Source organism: Mobula hypostoma, chromosome 2 (genome assembly GCF_963921235.1).
Source record: "Mobula hypostoma chromosome 2, sMobHyp1.1, whole genome shotgun sequence".
NCBI classification, from domain to species: Eukaryota; Metazoa; Chordata; class Chondrichthyes; order Myliobatiformes; family Myliobatidae; genus Mobula; species Mobula hypostoma.
In genome coordinates this window covers 193,502,315-193,525,054 of record NC_086098.1, presented here as the reverse complement: position 1 = coordinate 193,525,054, position 22,740 = coordinate 193,502,315, and the positions used below count along the sequence as shown (strand labels likewise).

Here is a 22,740-nt window from a genome sequence, read left to right as displayed (position 1 = left end):
TGTGACAACACTGTGTCGATGTGCTCAATGGTGGGGAGGGCTTTACCTATACACTACTTTTTGCAGGATATTCCGTTCAAGGGCATTGTTGTTTCTATACTGGGTTGTGATGCAGCCAGTCAGTATACTCTCCACTGCACATCTATAAAAGTTCATCAAATTTTTAGATGTCATGCTGAATCTTCACAAACTTCTAAGGAAGTAAAGGCACTGCCGTGCTTTCTCCATAATTGCACTTGCGTGCTGGGCCCAGGACAGGTCCTCTGAAATGTTAATGCTGAGGAATTTAAAGTTGCTGACCCTCTCCACCTCTCTCAACAAGGACCGGCTCATGGACTTCTGATTTGTTCCTCCTGAAGTCAATAATCAGCTTTTTGCTGACGTTGAGTAAGAAGTTGTTGTGGCACCACTCAGGTAGATTTTCAATCTCCCTTCTATATGCTGATTTGTCACCAGTTTTGATTCTGCCTATGACAGTGGTAGCAGCAAACTTAAGTATAGCATTGGAGCTTTGCTTAAACCTAACCCTCATCATCCCAATCGTGTGTGAGAAATCAGCTCCGGAACAGATCCTGGACAATCTAGCCTAAAGGTTATGGAGTGAAGCCAGAAGGAAGGGGTGGAGAGGAATAATGGCAGAGCAGACTCAGTGGGTCAAATGATCTAACTCTGCTCCCATGTCTTGTGGTTCTATGGTCTAAAGTGTCTGAATACAAAACAAATACAATCATCTTCAGCATTTGAGGAAGATAAATAAATTTGCCTGTAGTGTTCTAAATACTTTTCTCATTATTGTAAAAGTAATTTGAATAAGATGCTGCAACTTGACAGCCAGAAATTGATTTCTAGTCCCAAGTTTGTTTTATAAGTCAGTAGCTTCTCCTTAACAATCACAATAAAGCAAGAAAGTAATTGAGGATTTATTGAAACCAAACACTCGCATGTCTTACTAAGTATTCATACTTTCTGAATATCAAATATGAATTGCAGCAAGGAAATTGTTGACTTCATCTGGATTAATGGGAGACCTTTTTGGTTAAAATAAAAGCAAATTGTTATAATAACCAGATCATTTTTGAATTACAACCTTCATGAAATAATGCTCTACGCCTTGTGATGCATTGGGTGACAACCTGGCCATTTCTTTTGCATTTTGCCTGTTTTTTACAAGGGCAAATTACTAGCTCGATGCTCAATGCATCACAGATGGAAAATGTGAAAGAAGCTGGCCAGATTCAAACCTGGGACCATTGGCCTCAAAGTCCATTGCTGATGCCACTACACCACTGCCCAGCTAAATAACACTACACTATCTTGTTAACCTATCACTTTTCTATTTATGTATATTTTGCAGGTGTGTCACTGATTTAAACCATTGTGAGTTTAAAAGAAAGTGATCATTAAATATTAGGCTAAGCATGCAGACAGTAAGGAGATGCACAACACCCTGAACCTCTCATTATGGTAGGAAGTTTGCAGTTACAATTTGTGTTATGATCTCAAGTCCATTTCTGGCAGCTACTCAATTGGTTGCTCAGTTTCACCGCGTGCTTCTTGCACTGTTACTGACAGCTTCTCCCTTTGGTTGTTTTGTGGCTGGAAATTCATTCGAGTCTAAAACTATGGAAAATTTCACAAATACGATTGGACCTTTTCACAAACAAATTTGGCCTAATTTCCTTTTTAAACACAATAAAGACACAAAATAAGACAGAGATGTTGAATAGTTACAAGAGAAAATATTTAGTTGCATTTGTTAAATTTTATTTAGTGAAAAAATAGGAAAGGGAAGAACAAGCGAAGAAAAGTCTTTCACTCTATATAAATGACCAAGCAAAAAACTATATTTAAACTAATACAAAATTCAGCTCACAAATGAGAGGAAATCTGCAGATGCTGGAAATCCGAGCAAGCAACACACACAAAATGCTGGAGGAACTCAGCAGGCCAGGCAGCATCTACTCAGCTACAGTTGGACACATATTCCCAATCTGGTGATACGCAGTGACTATTTCCCGTCTCCTAACCATCTCCTTTTCACTGATTCTCTAGGCAACAGCAGACAAACAGCTGAGACCTATGGCTATGAAGCAGATTTTAGCTGTTGCAGTTCTTTGTAAGTACTCTTGACTTTGGTAGGGATTCTGTGTGAAACATCAGTAATGTTTTTTTTTGTTTTTCTATATCAAACTGAGTTCCTTCAAGCATCTCCTTTTCTTTTGCATTTTTTGAGAGCAGTGATGGATCGCAGGACACGTTTGACCCTTACTGTTGCGGCAGCTATTCGTCCTCATGCAGGGAATCACAATTCAGCCAAGGCACAGTCGGTAGTGAAAGTGACCAGAGTAACACAGGAGCTGATCTGCTACAGGATTACATGACAACTGTAAGTAAATGCTGAGGGAATTGTACGTGACACCTTTTAATCTATTGTTACCAGAAGCCTTACACAGATGGAACTGCAGAAATGTTCAATAAGTCTGTGTTTGCAGTTCACCAGCATCTGTGTCATGGTGGCTGGTTAAACATATCAATTTCTAAATTACAACTTTATCACAGTGAATTATAGTGCTTTTTTCAGTGATGACATCCTTGCCCCTTCCTGGTTTGCAGATCGCTGCTACATTGTTTAAATTCTTCATGTCTAACTTCGAGCATTGCAGTTGGTGTTGTCAGAGCTGAATATAGCCCAGCCTTCCTAAGCTTCCTTGCCTGTGGAGTATACATAAAATAACTACTGAACCCTGATCACAGCCAGAAATCTATTGCAAGGGCAAATCAACAATTTTGAACATATAACTGCACAGGCCCTTTGGCCCACAATGTTGTGCTGACCCTTGCATCTGTCTTTATTTCATCATGTGCTTATTGAAGAGTGTCCCTAATGTATATGCCTCTCTATCACCCTGGAAGCGTAACCCATGCATTCACCAATTTCCGGGGGAGAAAAACGATCCCTGACATACGCCCTATACTTTCCTCCAAACACTTTAAGGTTACGCCCCTCTGTTTTAGCCATTTCCCCATTTCTGCCCTATGATAAAAGCCCTATCTCTGCCTTATATCATCTTGTACACTTCTATCAAGGCACCTCTCATCCTCCTTCACTCCAAAGAGAAAATCACTTGCTCATTCACCCTAAGACATGTTCTCCAATGCAAGCAGCAATCTGATAAGTCTCCTCTGCACTGTCTCTAAAGCTTCCACGTCCTTCCTATAATGAGCCAACCAGGACTGAAGATGATATTCCAAGTGTAGTCTGACCAAATTTTAATAGATCTGCAAAATTACAGCTCACAGCTCTTGAAATAAATCCCTGACTAACAAAGGCCATCGCACTATATGCCTTCTTAAACACGCTATCAACTTGTGCTCAGCTTTGAGGGATGGATGGATATGAACTCCAATCTCCTTCTGTTCCTCCACACTGTTAAGAATCCTGCTATTAACCTGGTTCTCTGTTTTCAGGTTCGAACTTTCAAAGTGAATCAATTCACACTTTTCCGGGTTGAACTCTATCTGCCAGTTCTCTGCCCAGCACTGTATCCTGTCAATATCCTATTGTAACCTATGACAATCTTCGACACTATCTGCAACAGCACCGACCTTCATGTCTTCAACAAACTTACTAACCCAGCCTTCCACTTCCTCATTCAAGTCTTTTATAAAATTTACAAAGAGCTAGGAACTTCCTATTTTTATGTTCCATCTTAAAAATTTTACATACTTACCCATTGAGGCAACCTGGAATTTGAGTTACACATTCTGAACCACCCTAAGCAAGCTGATTACATTTTCCTTGTTTGAAGTTCATGTATGAGAAATTTACTTTTGGTCACCAGCACTAAATGCAAAATATGCTAGAACCACATGACAGATCAAGCAGTGTCCGGAAGGAAAGAAACACACATGATGTTTTATGTCAAGGACCCTTTATCAGAAATGAAAAAGTGGACAACATGTATGTGTTTAAGCTGCAGATCAGGGGTGGGATGAAGTGAACAGAGCCCAATAGCTAAGAACATGTTCTGAGGACTGAATACACTGATTTAGAAAATTTCAAGTAAATCACTGCTTCACACGGAAGAACTGTTTGGGTCCCAGGATGCTGGTGAGGGAAGAGGGAAAAACAAAAGGTGTTCCATATCCTGCAACTTGTGTGGTAAAGTGCTGAGAGAAGGAGAGTGTCTGGTAAAGAAGGAAAAGGACCAGGGAATCAGCAAGGGAAAGATCTCTTTGGAATGCTGAAAGGACAGGAAAGGAAAAAAAATGCTTCTGGTTGTGGAAGCCAGTTAAAGGTAGTGTTCCATTGAATGTGGAGACTGGAAAGGTATCCTTTTCTAGCATGGACAAAAGGAGCACGAACAGAAGGGAGAGAAATGGGAAAGATACAGGTATGAGGCCTGTCAACTGTATTAGAGGAAAAGACATCATTAAGGGAAAAGGAACACATTTTAAAGATACTATTGTGAATAATCTCATTATCACAACAGATAGATTGGAGATTGAATGGAGGATGGGAGGAGGGGAGTGATGGAGGTGTAGGGGATTATATGCCATAGTGAAGTTGGCCCTGTTGGGAGAAAGAAATTATAAACTGTAAACTATTAATGTAGTGGAAGGCATCAGCTGTAAGTAGGTAGGGAATGGACAAGGGGAGAAAGAATAAAGTGTAAATAGTAAGGTGTGAGTATTGGGTGAGAAGGGAAGGCTGAAAGCAAGTCTATCTGAGCAGTTCTGTTGAGGATCTTGGGTGGTATGTGCTGGAGATTGTGGAGGAAATATCTCTTGAGAAATAAGATTGGTCACTAACATTTAATGATGGCCCATAGGGAGATATGAGGAGATGTCCAAGCGCTGATTATCCGCAGTACTGATATCCTCCCCCATTTTGATAGTTTCTAGTTTCCTAGTTGCATCAAGTTTCTATCCTATTTGTGGGCACGTGGCCAAGTGGTTAAGGCATTGGACTAGTGGCTTGAAGGTCGTGAGTTCGAGCCCCAGCCGAGGCAACTTGTTGTGTCCTTGAGCAAGGCACTTAATCACACATTGCTCTGCAACACACTGGTGCCAAGCTGTATGGGTCCTAATGCCCTTCCCTTGGACAACATCGGTGGTGTGGAGAGGGGAGACTTGCAGCATGGGCAACTGCCAGTCTTCCATACAACCTTGCCCAGGCCTGCGCCCTGGAGAGTGAAGACTTTCCAGGTGCAGATCCATGGTCTCGCAAAACTAACAGATGCCTTTACTACCCTATTTATAAAACTAATAGTACAATAAAGTATATTTTAAAAAGATGGAACATCTATGCATGATAGGTAAATGGAAACATAAAAACTAAAAATGCAATAGTGAGAAATGATTATATTGCCTGTCCTATCCTTTGCTCTAGTTAATCACTCAGGCTGTTAGTGATGGGTTTTCCGCACATCAGGGCATTTCATACGTGCAGAGAAACTATCTTCATAAGGATTGGCTGTGCTGTACCATGTGGCTTAGACATTCATGAAAAACAGAGAAATAGTTAATCAGAGTTTCTAATCCCACTCTGTATGGAGAGCATATAACGACTGATATGACAACAGTTTCATTCTTTGTACAAATGAAAATGCTGCTCCCAATTATTATTATTGAGGACACATGTGAATAGTGGCCAATAATTGAAGTAATGAGGGATGTGCAATACACATTGTAATAGGAAATGTGTAAATTGTACAACTATACACAGAATGGAGGCAACTCATTTAGGCCAGAAGACAATTAACTACATTTGTATTTTCCCACCTTTTACTCGCTATTCATTCTCTATTTCATTGTTAAAATTTTCTGTCTTTTCCCCCTTTCCCCTCCTGTCTTCCTCTTTGGGGTTTGCTATCCAGATCATAATTATACTTGTAGAGTTGTGATTAAAGCCTTCCCTTGCATCAATGTTCAGTGGCAGGAAAGGAATTTGTGATGCAAGACAGTTTCTTATAGGTTAGGATACAGTTATTTACTGCCTTTATTCTTGTGTTATAAATAAAATAAGGCACAAATGTAATACCATTTGTTAGACATTTATGGCACACGAGCTTCAGAAACCTCAACTGCCTCTTCTGTCACTGATGGTCTACTTATCCTGACTGAACTATGAAGAAAATTTATGCCCCTGTCAGTGTAGTATGACAAAGAGGATTCTAATGTAGTAGTTGTAAAAGAATACTTCATCTGCCAAACAGCATGTTGGCATGTCTGGTTGACCATGAAATGCAGTTACAGTACTGTATCTCAGATCAACATTGCAGATTATATCTTGTACTCAAGTAAACTAGAAATAGCTAACAGTCGTAACTCTTTCAAATTTTGTTTTATTAAATGTTCATTGAGAGAGGGTGTCTATATCACAATGAAGAGCTGGAATCTTTACTCTCCCAGCGACTCTGATGATGGAATTCACTGATAGGAAAAGTTCCTTTTGGCCACAATTTTGATACATGGCCAAATATATGTTTCAGATGCACATTTCTACTAGACTCAGCAGTGAGAATACCAAATGTCATAATTCAATGGAGGAGAAAATGAATATAAATTATAATGTTGTTTGCAGCTCAAGGACAGAGATCTAAATCAACAAAAGAATGAAATTAACAGCTTATCGCTTCACATATTTTAACCAAGCTTCAGAACTATTTCATTTTCTCTTCCTTGGCGTTTTGAGGGAATAAACATATTGATCCCTGTCACAGTGCTGGCTGCTCCTTTGATTGAAGAATATTTCTGACAGCATTAACAACAAAAGCAGTCCAAATTAAGAACTGTATCTTAAAATGCAGAGATCTTTTGTGTGTGTGTGTGTGTGTGTGTGTGTGAGAGAGAGAGAGAGAATTGCTGAAACACTATCACTGAAGTAATGTATCAATCTTAAAAAAATATACCTGTGATCAAAAAAAATCCCAGGTATCAACAGAACCAGAAAATTTTGTTTTCTAGGCATACATTGTAATTGAACTTTAAGAATACTTCAATAATATCTCTACCTGTGTTTCCTCCTTAAAGAACCTCCTACAAACTTGATCTTTAACAACGCTTTGAATCCTGAATATGGCTCAGCAGCAACTTCTCATTTCTAGTTCTCATGAAATACTTTAGGTTATGTTATTATATAGAAGGTGCTTAGAGAATAGAAGATGCTTGTATTATATGTATGTATATATATATATATATATATCGACAAATACAAGTAGATGTTATTCAGAACAATAAGATGAGTCATACAGTTTCTCACAGAGCTAATTGTGCTTCTCTTTCATTGATTATCAGCTGAGAACAAAGTTGACACCTCAAGAAATTCAGCAGTTTGCTTTGCTGCTCCGTGAGTATCGACTGGGTGCTTCAGTTGAAGATTATTGTGCTGAACTTCTTCAACTTTATGGAGAGAAAAGAAAGTTCCTCCTTTTAGGTAAAAACTTCTCCATGTGCATCAGAACTGGTGAAATCATTCTTCCACTTGCGTAGGCTATTGGAACAGTTCTCTTCAGGCAGAAGAGATTTAAAAGAGTCAATAGAATTATCAGAACAAAAAAGAAAGTATTTGGTTTTATTTCTGAAAATTTTAAAATATTTGCCTTTATTATCCTCTGTCCCATTCTACATAAACCAACAGAGTTAGTCAAACTCAACTGTTCACATACTGTTTGGACACCTGAAAGAATACAGTACAGCACTGGTTAAACTAATACAAACACACAGAGACTGCAGATGCTGGAATATGGAACAAACCAATGCAATCCTCAATAGATCACAGTTGATTTACAACTCATAACAACGTACTCCTCCTGCATAGTCAATGGGAAGTTGATTAATTAATCAGCACAAGCAGAACAGTGACTTGACTTCAGAATTACAATGATGATGCAAATTGTGTTCAATTTAACAGTAAACTCACTGCCTGCAGATTTCCAATATCCAGCCCCAGTGGGTGCAGCTCTTCACCGCTGGTGCATTCTTAGAAAAATATTCGTTCATTAACTTTCAGATTTCTAGACCAGTTTGTTTCCATGCAGAGACCAATGGGCATCTTTCTGAGATATTTCAAAGAAGCAGCAAAATTTGCTCATGGTGGGTTGATAAGATTATTCATAGTCATAGAGTCCTAGGGCTGTTCAACACAGAAGCAAGCCCTTCAGCCCAACTCGCCAATGCTGACCAAGTTGCCCTCCTGTGCTGGTCTCTCTTGCCTGCAGTTAGCCCACATTTCCTATGCACAAGATTGTCTAAATGTCTTTTAGATATTGTAATTTTACCCACCCCTACAACTTTGGCAGCTTGTTCCACTTACTCACCACACTCTGTGTGAAAAATTGTCCTCAGATTCCCTTTAAATCTTTTCCTCACACCTTAACATCCATGCTGTCAAGTTTTGGACTCCCTACCCCTGGAAAAAGACTATGACCATTCACCTTATCTACGCCACTCATGATTTTGTAAATTTATACAAGGTAAACTCTCAGCCTCCTTTGCTCCAGGGAAACAGTGCCAGACTATCCAGTCTCCCCTTATAGCTCAATCCCTCTAGTTATAACAACATCCTTGTGAATCCTCTCATTGCCTTCAGCTTAATCACATCCTTCCTATTGTATGGCAACTGGAGCTGCACTCAATATTCCAAATGCGATCTCAACAATGCCTACACAGCTGTAACAGGGCATCCCTGCCATTGTATTCAATGCCCTATCCAACGAAGGTAAGCACGCCAAATGCTCTCTTCAATATATTATCTTCTTCTGGTAAAATCAGGGAACTTTCTGTTTGCACCTCTAGGTCCTTCTGTTCTACTACAGTCCCCAGGATCCTATCATTTACTGTCTAAGTCCTGCCACTTATTGTGTAAGTTCTTCCCCAGTTTAACTTCCTAAAATACATCACTTCTACTTGCCTGATTTAAATTCAGTCTGCCATTCCCCAGGTCAACTTGAACCTGTTGTAAACTTAGACAACCTTCTCCACTGTCCAACTCACAACCAAGTCTGATGTCAGCTGAATATTTACTAATCATGCTGTCCATTTTCTCATCAAAATAGCAGGGGACACAACACTAATCCCTGTGGCATATCATAACTTATCCTTCACTACAACCCTCTATCTCCTCCCACCGAATCAATATGTTTTTAAATCCAATTGGCTTATTTGGCTTGCTCACCCTGGATCCAATGTGATCTCACGTTATGGACTAGCGCACCATACAAAATTTGTTAAAGGCCTTGCTAACGTCCATATTGATGATGCCCACTGCTCTGCCTTTGTCAATCCTCCTGGGGTCACATCTTCAGAAAGCTCAATTAAATTCACAAGGCACAATTTCCCACACAGGGAGCCATACTAACTATCGCTAATCACTCCTTGCCTGTCCAAATACAGACACATGCTGTCTTTCAGAATTCTGGCCATCACTGATGATAGTGTCACTGGCCTATAGTTCTCTGGTTAGCCTTACCACCATTCTTTAATAAAGGTACAAAAGTTGCCTTTCAGTTTTCTGGTTTCATTACCCGAGCCAATGGAAGATATAGAAGTCTTCACCTCGCTCCCAGAAATCTCCTTCTTTGCTTCCCCCAACATCTTAGGATACACTTTATGTTCTTCAAGACTGCTAACACTTCATCTCTTATAATATCATTATGTTTCCAATATCACTATTCTCTTCCCTGAATTTCCTAGTAATTGTGACTCTCCACAGCAAATACAAACAAGAAAGATCCTACAACCCTTATACTTCTGAATGGACTTGCTTGATGCCAGCTTCCTATGCCTGATATTTGCCTCTTTTTTTCAAGCCTCAATTACCCCTGTCAGCCAAGATTCCTTAATCTTGCCAGCGGTGCCTATGAATCCAACAGAAGCAAGTTAGCCCTAGGCTCTCATCATCTCACATCACTGAATCTCACTTGCCAAATGTCCCTATACCTACTACCAACCTCTCACAACCAACCTTCACAAGCTTCTGTCTAAAGCCATCAAAATTTGCCTTGCCTCAACTTAGGATCTTAATTTGTAGATCAATCCTATCGCTTTCCAAACTATTTTAAAATTAATAGAATTATTGTTGCTGTTTCCAAAGTGTTTCCTTTGATACTTCAAACACTTGCCCAGCCTTATTTCCCAAGAGGAGGTTAAGTGTTGTCATATTTCTAGTAGGGTCATCTATTGATTGGTTGAGAAAAGTTCCCTGGACATACTACATAGGTTCAACTATATCTAATCCCTTTGTCCTGAAGCAGTACTGATCAATACTCGGTAAGTTAAAATCATGTACTGTCAGAATCCAAATATTCCTGTGGTTATCTACAAACTCCCCTGACTATTGGGTGACCTAGGGTACAATTCCATGAAAGTGATCACCTCCTTCTTATTCCCATGTTTTACACATATACTGTCAGTGGATGTCTCCCCCCCCCCCCACCACCCAGAAATATTCTAAGCACTGCTGTGATGTTCTCCCTAATCAAACCACTATTCCCCCTCATTTCTTATCTACAGAATCTGTATTCTGGAACATGAGTTGCCAGTCCTGCCCATCCCTCAACCCTGTTTCTGTGAAAGTGAAAATATCCCTCTCCCATGTGCCTATCCTACACCTGAGTTCATCTGCCTAACCTATCAGGCTTCTTGCATTAAAAGAAATTCAATTTAAGCTTTCAAACCTTCCTCACTCCCTGTCTTACCCCTGCCTACTGGAATTACTCACTTTAATTTCGATGAGACGACTTTCTCATCTGCCACACAGCTACTTCTGGTCCCTGAGTTGTAGACTGAAAGCTTGCTAGTTTGTTAGCTTCATCATCTTCAACATCCAGATCACACTGCAAACAAATCTACTTAGCCAACTTTATAGTGGACAAATATCATTAGAGCCTTGCTTTACATTTTTCTTCTACTTTACTGGAGCGTTTTTGGTTAAGTATGTTCATTATGTAAAAGACGACGTTTTGAAAATCAAACAAGCATGGTTGAACCGTTGTAATTATTTTAACCATGATGATATATCAAAGACTGCCCACATGCCATTTAATAGCATTGGGGTGGAGAACTTGTTAACTAAAGAAAGACAACCAAGCAAACCAAGTTCATATCACAGATCACAAAGTTCATATTAAATATCACAGTTTATACAGGAGAGATAAGAGCCCTAATAGTTTCTGTACAGAATATAACATCAGTTAGAAATATTGTATTTCAGCAGCATTTTAAGTTTTATGTTTGCTGACAATAAACTATTATCTAATTTTCCATGATGGTTGTGTACCTATTTCCCTAGGGTTCGTTACAGTTGTTAAAGGCAGGGGAGGAGGGGGGTGTAGCTCCCACTACATATTAAATGTTCCCAATGGTGTGCAGCTCAAATGGCTTCTGACAACCAAGTCCAGCTCCTGGCTTTTACGTGTGGCTTAGCTACTAAACCCAGTGGAACTATTCCTACTGACAGGAGAAGTGGCAAAGGCATGTTACGGGTGCCTTCAAGCCAGTCACTTCGGGCAGATGAGGCTCGTCTGTTATGGTTGGCAGCTCATCTAGGAGAAGGAAAACCCAATCTCAAATTCCTGCTGCCTTGCGATTATACCCACTCATGGGGAAGGCTTCAGGAGTAAGCCCCAGGGAAAAATCCAGAGCTGGAGTTCCTAAGGCAGTCCTACATGGAGTGCTATGCTGACTGACAACTGCTGCAATACTGCTGGTGCTAAACTGTATTGGTCTATGTCATTTCTTTGGATTCATCAGCTACATGGAGAGGAGGAGCCTGCTGCTTGGGCAATAGCTTCCTCTCCATTTTCTACTGCCCTGGCTTGCATATCAGCTAGAAAACAATAACTATGGTCGACCCCAATTAACGGAGGGCCTATTTCCCAAGAATACAATCCTAATTATGTTTGCTAGTATTGTACTTTATTTTGCAATAGAACCTGGTAACAAAAAGAGTTTGATTATTCAGAAATTCCTCAAGGCCCTATTTTCCTCCTCTCCACCCAGATATCCAGCAAAAGCTTGGGTTACTTTGCAATTCTGCTACTACGATGTGACACAGAAACCTATTTTTTATTTGTCATCTCTCATTCATTTTTTTCTTGAATATCACCTATGAAACTATACATTTCTCCTGCCATTCAGAATGTAATATTACCAAACCTCGGGAACCATTTCTCAATGAAGGCAGGCATCAAAGATGAAATCCATCTTCATTTTGAGTGTGTCATATCAGCCTTTGGTCAATTGAGGAAAAAGGTATTTGAAGATCAAGATCTTGGTGTTGGCACAAAACTTATGACATACTGAGCAACGGTGATCCCTGTCCTCTGATATGTTTCTGAAGCCTGGACTACGTAGAGCAGAAAATCCTGAAAAATATACTCCCAGTGCTGTCTCCATAAATGCTTTCAAATTCATGAGAAGGATAATCAAATTAATATCATTAAACCTTATTACCATAAGAGATAGCAGCACAATTAGGCCATTTAGAAATAAATAGAAAACCTACAGCACAAGACAGGCACTTCGGCCCACAAAGTTGCGCCAAACATGTCCCTACCTTAGAAATTACTAGGCTTACCCATAGCCCTCTATTTTCCTAAGCTCCATGTACCTATCCAAAAGTCTCCTAAAAGACCCTATCGTATCTGCCTCCACCACCATTGCCGGCAGCCCATTCCACGCACTCACCACTCTCTGCATATAAAAAGTTACCACTGACATCTCCTCTGTACCTGCTTCCCAGCACCTTAAACCTGTGTCCTCTTGTGGCAACCACTTCAGCCCTGGGAAAAAGCCTCTGACTATCCACACGATCAATGCCTCTCATCATCTTGTATACCTCCATCTAGTCACCTCTCATCCTCCATCGCTCCAAGGAGAAAAGGCAGAGTTCACTCAACCTATTCTCATCAGGCATGCTCCCCAATCCGGGCAACATCCTTGTAAATCTCCTCTGTACCCTTTCTATGGCTTCCACATCCTTCCTGTAGTGAGGCGACCAGAACTGAGCACAGTACTCCAAATGGCGTCTGAGCAGGGCCCCATATAGCTGCAACAATACCTCTCGGCTCCTAAATTCAATTCCACGATTGATGAAGACCAATACACCGTATGCCTTCTTAACCACAGAGTCAACCTGCGCCTCTGCCTTGAGTGTCCTATGGACTCGGACCCCAAGATCCCTCTGATCATCCACACTGCTAAGAGTCTTACCATTAATGCTATATTCTGCCATCGTATTTGACCTACCAAAATGAACCACTTCACACTTATCTGGGTTGAAATCCATCTGCCACTTCTCAGCCCAGTTTTGCATCCTATCAATGTCCCACTGTAACCTCTGACAGCCCTCCACACTATCCACAACACCTCCAACCTTTGTGTTATCAGCACACTTACCAACCCATCCATCCACTTCCTCATCCAGGTCATTTATAAAAATCACGAAGAGTAAGGGTCCCAGAACAGATCCCTGAGGCACACCACTGGTCATCGACCTCCATGCAGAATATGACCCGTCTACAACCACTCTTTGCCTTCCGTGGGCATACCAATTCTGGATCCACAAAGTAATGCCCCCTTAGATCTCATGCCTCCTTACTTTCTCAATAAGCCTTACATGGGTTACCTTATCAAATGCCTTGCTGAAATCCATATACACAACATCCACTGATCTTCCTTCATTAATGTACTTAGTCACATCCTCAAAAAATTCAATCGGGCTCGTAAGGCACAACCTGCCCTTGACAAAGTCATGCTGACTATTCCTAATCATACTATACCTCTCCAAATGTTTATAAATCCTGCCTCTCAGGATCTTCTCCATCAACTTACCAACCACTGAAGTAAGACTCACTGGTCCATAATTTCCTAGGCTATCTCGACTCCTTTTCTTGACTAAGGGAACAACATCCGCAACTTTCCAATCCTCCAGAACCTCTCTTGTCCCCATTGATGATTCAAAGATCATCGCCAGAGGCTCAGCAATCTTCTCTCTCACCTCCCACAGTAGCCTGGGGTACATCTCATCCGGTCCCGCGACTTATCCAACTTGATGTTTTCCAAAAGCTCCAGCGCATCCTCTTTCTTAATATCCACATGCTCAAGCTTTTCAGTCCACTGCAAGTCATCACTACAATCACCAAGATCTTTTTCCATAGTGAATACTGAGGTAAAGTATTCATTAAGTACCTCTGCTATTTCCTCCAGTTCCAAAAACACTTTCCCTCTGTCACACTTGATAGGTCCCATTCTTTCAGGTCTTATCCTCTTGCTCTTCACATACTTGTAGAATGCCTTGGGGTTTTCCTTAATCTTGCCCACCAAGGCCTTCTCATGGCCCCTTCTGGCTCTCCTAATTTCCTTCTTAAGCTCCTTCCTGTTAGCCTTATAATCTTCTAGATCTCTAACATTACCTAGCTCTCTGAACCTTTTGTCAACTTTTCTTCTTGACTAGATTTATTACAGCCTTTGTACACCACGGTTCCTGTACCCTACCATAACTTCACTGTCTCATTGGAACGTACCTATGCAGAACTCCACACAAATATCCCCTGAACATTTGCCACATTTCTTCCATACTTTTCCCTGAGAACATCTGTTCCCAATTTAAGCTTCCAATTTCCTGCCTGATAGCATCATAATTTCCCTTATTCCAACTAAACACTTTTCTAGCTTGTCTGTTCCATAGCTGATCATAGCTGATTTATTTTTTTCCCTCTAAACACCATTTTCCTGCCGTTTCACCATAACTAATCAAGAAACTATCAACTTCTGCTTCAAATATAGCCAATAACTTGGTCTCCACAGTCATCTGTGGCAAAAAATTCCACAGATTCACTAATCTGCTTATAGAAATTCCTCCTTATCTCTGTTCTAAAGGGGTGGCCTTTTATTCTGAAGCTATGCCCTCTAGTCCTAAATCCTTCCATTACTGGAAACAACTTCTTCATATTCACTTAATAGGCCTTTCAATATTTGGTTGGTTTCAATGAGATCCTCCATCTTTCTGAACTCTGGTAAGTGCAGGTCTGCAGCTATCAAATGCTGCTCGTCTGTTAACCCTTTTATCCCTGGAATCATTCTTCTAAACTTCCCAGGGACCCCCTCCAATGCCAGCACATCCTTTCCTAGATATGTGGCCCAAACTGCTCACAATGTTCCAAGTATGGTCTGACTAATGCTTTATAAAGCCTCAGTATTATATCCTTGCTTTTATATTCTAGTCGTTGTAAAATGAATGCACACATTTTTCTTTTTTCTTTTTTCTTTTTTTCTTTTTTCTTTTTTATTCCTTTTTTCTTTTTTGCTCTCTTTTCCCACTACTTAATGTAATTACTTATAAATTACAGTAAGAAATAGATATTTTTTATTTTATGTATTGCAATTTTCTGCTGCGGCAGAACAATAGATTTCATGACATATACCAGTGATATAAAAATCTGATTCTCATTTTAATTCTGAACATTATATTTGCCTTCCTTACAAATGACTCAAACTGCAAGTTAACCTTTAGGGAATCTTGTGCTAGGATTCCCAAATATCTTTGCACATCTGCTTTCTGAATTCGTTCCCCATTTAGAAAATAGTCTGCATCTTTAATCCTTCCACCAAAGTGCATGACCATACATCTCCCTACACTGCATTGCATCAGCCACTTGATTGCCCATTCTACCAACCTGTTCAAGTTCTTCTGCAGACACTCTTCTTCCTCAACGTTACTTGTTTCACCTATCTTTGTGTCATCCACAAGCCTGACCATAAAGCCAACAATTCCGACCCCTGTAGAACACCACTAGTCACCAGCAGCCAATCAGAAAAGATCTCCTTTATTTCCACTCTTTACCTTCTGCTAGTAACTTTCCTGAAATACTTTGGGCTTTTGTTTTAGTTAGCACTTCATCTGCAGCACCTTTTCAAAGACTTTCTGAAAATTCAAGTGGACACCATCCATTCTTTTGTCTATCCTGCCTGCTTCTTCCTTAAAGAATTGCAACAGATTTATCAGGTAAAATTGCTCCTTAAGGAAATTGTGCTGACTTTGGCCAATTTTATTGTGTGCTTCCAAATACCCCAAAACCTCATCCTTATGGACTCTAAACCCAAGTCAGGCTAACCATTCTATAATTCCCTGTCTTTTGCCTCCCTCTTTTCTTAAAGAGTGGAGTGACATTTGTGATCTTTCAGTTCTCTGGAACAATTATTGACTCTAATGTTTCTTAAAAGATCACTTCAAATGCCTCACAATCTCTTCAGCTATCTCTTTCAGAACCCTGGGGTGTATTTTGGTTCAGGTGACTTATCCATCTTCACACCTTGCAGCTTTCTGAGCATCTTCTCCTTAGTAATTGCGACTAACAGTCACTTCTGCTCCCCGACTCCTTCTATTTTCTGGCATTTTACTGGTGTCTTCCACAATGACGGTTGACAAAAAAATACTCATTCAATTCATCCATCACTTCTTTGTTTACTACTTCTCTGGCAACATTTTCCAGCTATCTGATGTCCACTCTTGTCTCTCTTTTACTCATTATATATCTGAAAATTCTTTTGGTATCTTTTTTTTAATATTATTGCTAATTTAACTTCATATTTCATATTTTCTCCCCTTATTGCCTTTTTAGCTGCCTTCTGTTGGTTTTTAAGAGCTTCCTGATATTTTGGTAGTATCATATGCCCTCTATTTTGTTTTTTTTTGTGTTGTCTTTGACTCCCTCATCAGCCACAGTTACCTCATCCTCCCTTTAAAATGCCACTTCTTCTTTGGGATGGAATTATCCTGCATCTTCTAAGTTACGCCCAGAAAGTCCTGCCACCTATTTCAATTCTACTTCCCTTTCGCATTCCAACATGTCAGTCCTCTACTGCCACAATGAGGGAATAAAACTTTATATTCCAACTGGGTAGCCTCCAACCTGATGGCATGAATATTGATTTCTTGAACTCTCAGTAATTCCATTCTCCACCCCCCCCCCCACCACTACTCCCCATTCCTGTTTCCCCCTCACACCTTCTCTTCTCACTTGCCCATCATCTCCCTCTGGTGCTCCTTCACCTTCGCTTTCTTCCATGGCTTTCTATCCTCTCCTATCAGATCTCCGCCGCCCCCCCCCCTTCTCCAGCCCTTCATCTATTTCACAGACCAACTTTCCAGCTCTTTACTTCTCCCCTCCACATCTCTTAGTTTCACCTACCACCTTTTACTTCTTCCTCCACTCCCCTCACCTTCTTATTCCGACTTCTCCCCTTCCTCTTCAGTCCTAATGAAGGGTTTTGGCCTGAAACATCGACTGTTTACTTTTTTTCCGCAGATGCTGCCTGGCCTGCTGAGTTCTCTAGCACTTTGTATGTGTTGCTTTGGATTTCCAGCTTCTGCAGATATTCTTGTGTTTATGAAGTCTTGCCATTGCTGTTATGCGGTCATCCCTATTAAGCCAACCGTCCCTTTCTTGAGGCCGTAATTACACTCTGTCATGTACATTGGGCAAGATGTGTCACATACATGACCAATGCCAGACTTCCAAAACAGACACGCTACTGAATCGCTGAGAGAGCAAGAGATTACTAGGCAAACAGAGGAAAATATTCAAGGGGTTGCTCAAATCTTCTTTGAAGAAACGCACGTCCCCACTCACTTGGACCAATAAACACTCAGCATGACAAAGGTTGTCATGTTGGTACAGAGTACCTTGAGGCCATTTATTGGAAGCACCCAGTAGCCATGCATGAGCAGCAGAAGGAGCAGACGACCTCAAAAGCCACTTAACCTGCCTGCCAATTTGTGGAAGAGTAGGCAATTGCCTCATTAGCCTCCTCTAAACCAGAAAACTGGAGCAGAAAATCTCATCATCTGCTCTGTGAGTCTGCTTATTGTGTGCCTATCTGCATATCTCTGTGGTTTGAATAACTAGTTTGTTAATCAGTGACCATAAGGAGATATAATGATGGGAACAATGAAACATAATCTACTCTAGTGTCACAGTTTGGTCTCAACCTGTTAGAGATACTCCCTTTGTATTATCTTCTTTGCAACTTAAAAATAATTTGTTTTTTTTCTCTGTTCCAGTTCTGATGTTAGATCTCAAAGACAACATGTTAACTTTGTTTCTAATTCCACAGATGATGCTTCGCCTGTTAATTGTTTCTAGTATTTTCTATTTCTATTGAAGTGGTAGAGATTTGGTCTGACTAACTGCATAGAGGTCAATATTTGACTTGCTTGTTGATGTGAACTAGAGGTCATAGGTTTAAGGTGAAAGGTAAAATGCTTAAGAGGAACCTAAACCGTCGCATCTTTCTCAGCGGGTGGTGTAAGTGTGGAACGAGCTGCCGGTGAAAGTGGTGAATGTAGGTTTGATTGCAACTTTTCAGAGAAGTTTGGATGAGTACATGGATGGAAGAGGTATAGAGGGCTATGGTACTGGTATGGGTCAGCTAGGTTCAGCACAGACTATATGAGCTAGTAGGATCTGTGTCTGTGCTGATGACTTTGTTCCTATGACTCTGACTCCATGTTCCCATACAAAAGATATATTCATATTCTGCCAAGTAGTTTTATTTTTAAAATGTATTAAATATTGAAATGACTATTTAATAAACAAATTCAGTGTTTGCCAATCAAAGGCATCTTCTTCACCTTATGTGCTAAATTCACTTCATTAAGTTCCTGTTAATGTTTTCAACTGAGAGTTCAGATTCAAACCCATTAACTTTAACAATGATCTTTCAAGAATTGACAGACTTTGGCATTGCACCGGATGACCGGAAAATTGCAAATGCTACTTCACTATTTAAGAAGGGTGGGAGGCAGCAGAAAGGAAACTATAGACCTGTTAGCCTGACATCAGTGGTTGGGAAGTTGTTGGAATTGATTGTTAGGGATGCGATTATGGAGTACCTGGAGGCACATGATAAAATAAGGCAAAGCCAGCATGGTTTCCTGAAAGGAAAATCCTGCCTGACTAACCTACTGCAATTTTTTGAGGAAATTACAAGCAGGGTGGATAAAGGAGATGCAGTAGATGTGGTGTACTTAGGTTTTCAGAAGGCATTTGACAAGGTGCCACACATGAGGCTCCTTAACAAGATAAGAGCCCAAGGAATTACAGGGAAGTTACTAGCATGGGTGGAGCATTGGCTGATCAGCAGAAAACAGAGTGGGAATAAAGGGATCGTATTCTGGCTGGCTGTCGGTTACCACAGGGGTCAGTGTTGGGACTGCTGCTTTTTACGATGTATGTCAATGATTTAGACTATGGAATTAATGGATTTTTGGCTAAATTTGCCAATGATACAAAGATAGGTGGAGGAGCAGGTAGTGTTGGGGAAACAGAGAGCCTGCAGAGTTAGTTTAGGGGAATGGGCAAAGACGTGGCAAATGAAATACAATGTGGGAAGTGTATGGTCACGCACTTTGGTGGAAGAAATAAACAGTCAGACTATCATTTAGATGTGGAGAGAATTCAAAATACAGAGATGCAAAGGAACTTAGGAGACCTTGTCCAGGTTGAGTCAGTAGTGAGGAAAGCAAATGCAATGTTGGCATTCATTACTAGAGGTATAGAATATAAAAGCAGGGATGTGATGTTGAGGCTCTATAAGGCACTCACGAGATCACATTTAGAGTATTGTGTGCAGCTTGTGGCTCCTTATTTTAGAAAAGATATACTGACATTGGAGAGGGTTCAGAGAAGATTCACAAGAATGATTCCAGGAATGAAAGGGTTACCGTATGAGGAACGTCTAGCAGCTCTTGGGCTGTAATCCCCAGAGTTCAGGAGAATGAGGGGGGACCTCATAGAAACATTCTGAATGTTTAAAGAGCTGAACAGATTAGATATGGCAAAGTTATTCCCATGGTAGAGGAGTCTAGGACAAGAGGGCATAACTTCAGGATTGAAGGACGTCCATTTAGAACAGATGCGGAAAAATTACTTTAGTCAGAGAGTGGTAAATCTGTGGAATTTTCTGCCATGAGTGGCTGTGGAGGCCAAGTTACTGGGTGCATTTAAGGCAGAGATAGATAGGTTCTTGATTAGCCAGGGCATCAAAGGGTATGGGGAGAAGGCAGGGGAAGTGGTGATGAATTGAAGAACTGGATCAGCTCATTACTGTATGGTGGAGCAGACTTGATGGGCCAGATAGCCTACTTCTGTTCCTATATCTTATGGTCTTTCAGAGTTGATATTTTCAAGGGAGGTGAAAATAGTTGTTTGATACATTTGCAACTTCTTCAGTTCTTGCGAGGGGAATTTTCGGTAATTTAACAAGTGTCTTGCTCTTAATGTAGGTATGCGGGCCTTCATACCTGATCAAGATGCCACCTACTTTGAGAGCTTTTTAGAAAGCATTGGAATTAATGATGGAAGAGGAATTCTGACAGACAGCTTTGGACGAATTAAGCGAAGCATGAGTAATACATCAGCATCTGCTGTCAGAAGTTATGACAGTTGGTCTGTGCCTAAAGAATCAGATGGATTTGAAAAAATGATTTCAAATATCACACATGACATTGAAGCTTTAGGATGTGATGTGGAAGATGATTTATTGTGATGGATGTATGGTTGTCTATCATTTTATTTAGCATTTCTAATTAATAAATTTACTTCAGTCACTTAGTACAATAGCTGTAAAAATCTACTAGTCTTCAACTCTGATTAAAATATGTACTGTGCTACAGTAAATGTTTAAAATTTACTAGATGTTTAGAAAGGTCGTAATATTTCAATTTTTAGAAAATGCAGCTGAGTGGCATTATTATACTAAAGTTTAATACATATATTAAAATGATCTAACCCCCTGATCATCATAATAACCCAAACCTCGCTCTAGACAGGCCAATATATTCTTGAGATTTTGTACAGATTAATTTCAAACATCTGAGGTAAGCATTCGCACAAACAGCACATGACATTTTGAAGTTTATATGAGAGTCAGATTTTTTTTGCTAACCACAAAATTATAATATTATTATGTAAAAATAATTTGAATTGGATTCCTGAATTCTTTGAAGCTGAAAAAAACTATCCAAAACAGCGAATAATAAATGTTATTTTAAAAGTGCATACATATAATTGAAGTTATTATCATGTTAAAATATAATGGAATGAATACTAATTGCATTATCTGTTTTGAAAGCCTTGCTGTAATGCTTATAATAATGCTGTAAGTGCAATAATATCTTTCTTGCACATAGATGAAATCACTGGTGAGAAAGTAAAATCATAAACAAATTATGTATATTCCATAAACCTACTTTATTTCTACTATATATTCCCTTTCAAACTTAATTTCTTTTTTCTCTCTTTCTTGCTCCACGACCACCTTCCTGTCAAAAGGTTTTACCTCTTTCTTTTTGTTAGATTTACTTTTAACCTTTCTCATTTTGTTTCCTCTTTCTTCTTTGTCCTGTTTGTCTTCCAGTGTCCCTCAGAAATGTTCCATCTTTGATGCACAATGCTCCATCAACATGACATTTCTTAAATTTTATACAGCACAAGTCAAAATAAGTACTCTAGTTGTCCCAAGAAAGGAAATGGGAGCCAAACAGAATTTTGGAAAGATATGTTAGGTGAGAACCTTCCATCAGACAGAAAATAGGAGAAAGACTGAGATTGAAAACATTGGCAGATATAGGGTCAGGTCTGGCAATATTTGTCTCTGGTAGGGGATGTTATTGATCAGTATTGACACAGAGAGCTAGAAATTCATTTGTGCTAGGGAAGTCATTATTAACAGATGTTTCCCACAACACCAATGATTCTCTGGTCATGAGGCAACTGTAGTAAAATTCAACATTGCTCAAGTCATTGGCTCAGTGTATTTTCTTTAGAGTTCTTTACCATTATTATGGAGCATTTGTCTGAAGATAATTGATGTGCTGCATGTTGGGACCAAAGTAGTGAGATATCACTAATTTGTAGTTTGGTTCCAGAGCTGGGGGGGCAGTGGGGATTCAGCGATGTATGGATGGAGATGTCAATACAGCTGGTCTAAAGCCGAGGTAGGAACCACTATGTGGGTCAAGCTATTAAAGCACATTTGAAAAGTGTCCAATAGCAGGCACACCTCAGTGCAACGTGACCTAATTTCTTGGGCAATATTTCTAAAACATTGCAAGGAGTCTGATGTAATTCCACATATAACTTGTTTGGAAGTTATATCCCTGACACAAGTAATGATTGCAATTAAAAGACTCTAATCAAATTTCTGAATCAGAAGCTTCAAGGTGCAAATCAGCACAATTGCATACCACTCTAAAAATAACTGATATTAATGTACAAAGTGTTTAAAAAAGAAGTACCATGCATATGATTGTTCTGTTTGAGGAGTCTATCTAGCTAAACTCAAATTAGCTCTGGGAATATTGGTAGGATGTGGTATTAAGAATTTGACATGATAATAAAGGTTTAGAATGGGTAAGACTCATTAATGGTGAGTGAGGGATTTGGAAACATAACAGGAAAATAATGAGGTACTTGTTTGGTGTAAAATTGGCCCTAATTTTAACTAATTAATTGAGTTAAATGTTCTATTTTATAACCAATTATCATTGTTAACAAAAAGTAATTCATGATGTTTTCTTGTAATTAATAGGTTATCTGACTCAATCATGATTTATTTCACGACCCAATTTCCCCTCATGTTAAAAATGTGACAAACAAGCACCAAATGTGTTTGTAAATAAAAACGATTAACACAAGAGATTCTGCAGATGCCAGAAAACCAGAGCAACAGACA

At 39.8% G+C, this 22,740-nt stretch overlaps 1 protein-coding gene across 2 annotated transcripts in view; it reads left to right on the top strand.

The window, feature by feature from the left end:
• ccm2l (CCM2 like scaffold protein) overlaps nt 1-22,030 on the top strand; it is an 83,173-nt gene extending 61,143 nt beyond the window's left edge. For both annotated transcript variants that reach the window (XM_063041331.1, XM_063041330.1), the window contains 4 exons: nt 2,053-2,116; nt 2,239-2,386; nt 7,300-7,438; nt 20,291-22,030. In XM_063041331.1, the coding sequence (XP_062897401.1) occupies nt 2,053-2,116; nt 2,239-2,386; nt 7,300-7,438; nt 20,291-20,553 (614 nt within the window). In that variant the 3' untranslated portion in view covers nt 20,554-22,030. The remainder of the gene's footprint in view (nt 1-2,052; nt 2,117-2,238; nt 2,387-7,299; nt 7,439-20,290) is intronic.
• The last annotated feature ends 710 nt before the right edge of the window (nt 22,031-22,740 follow it).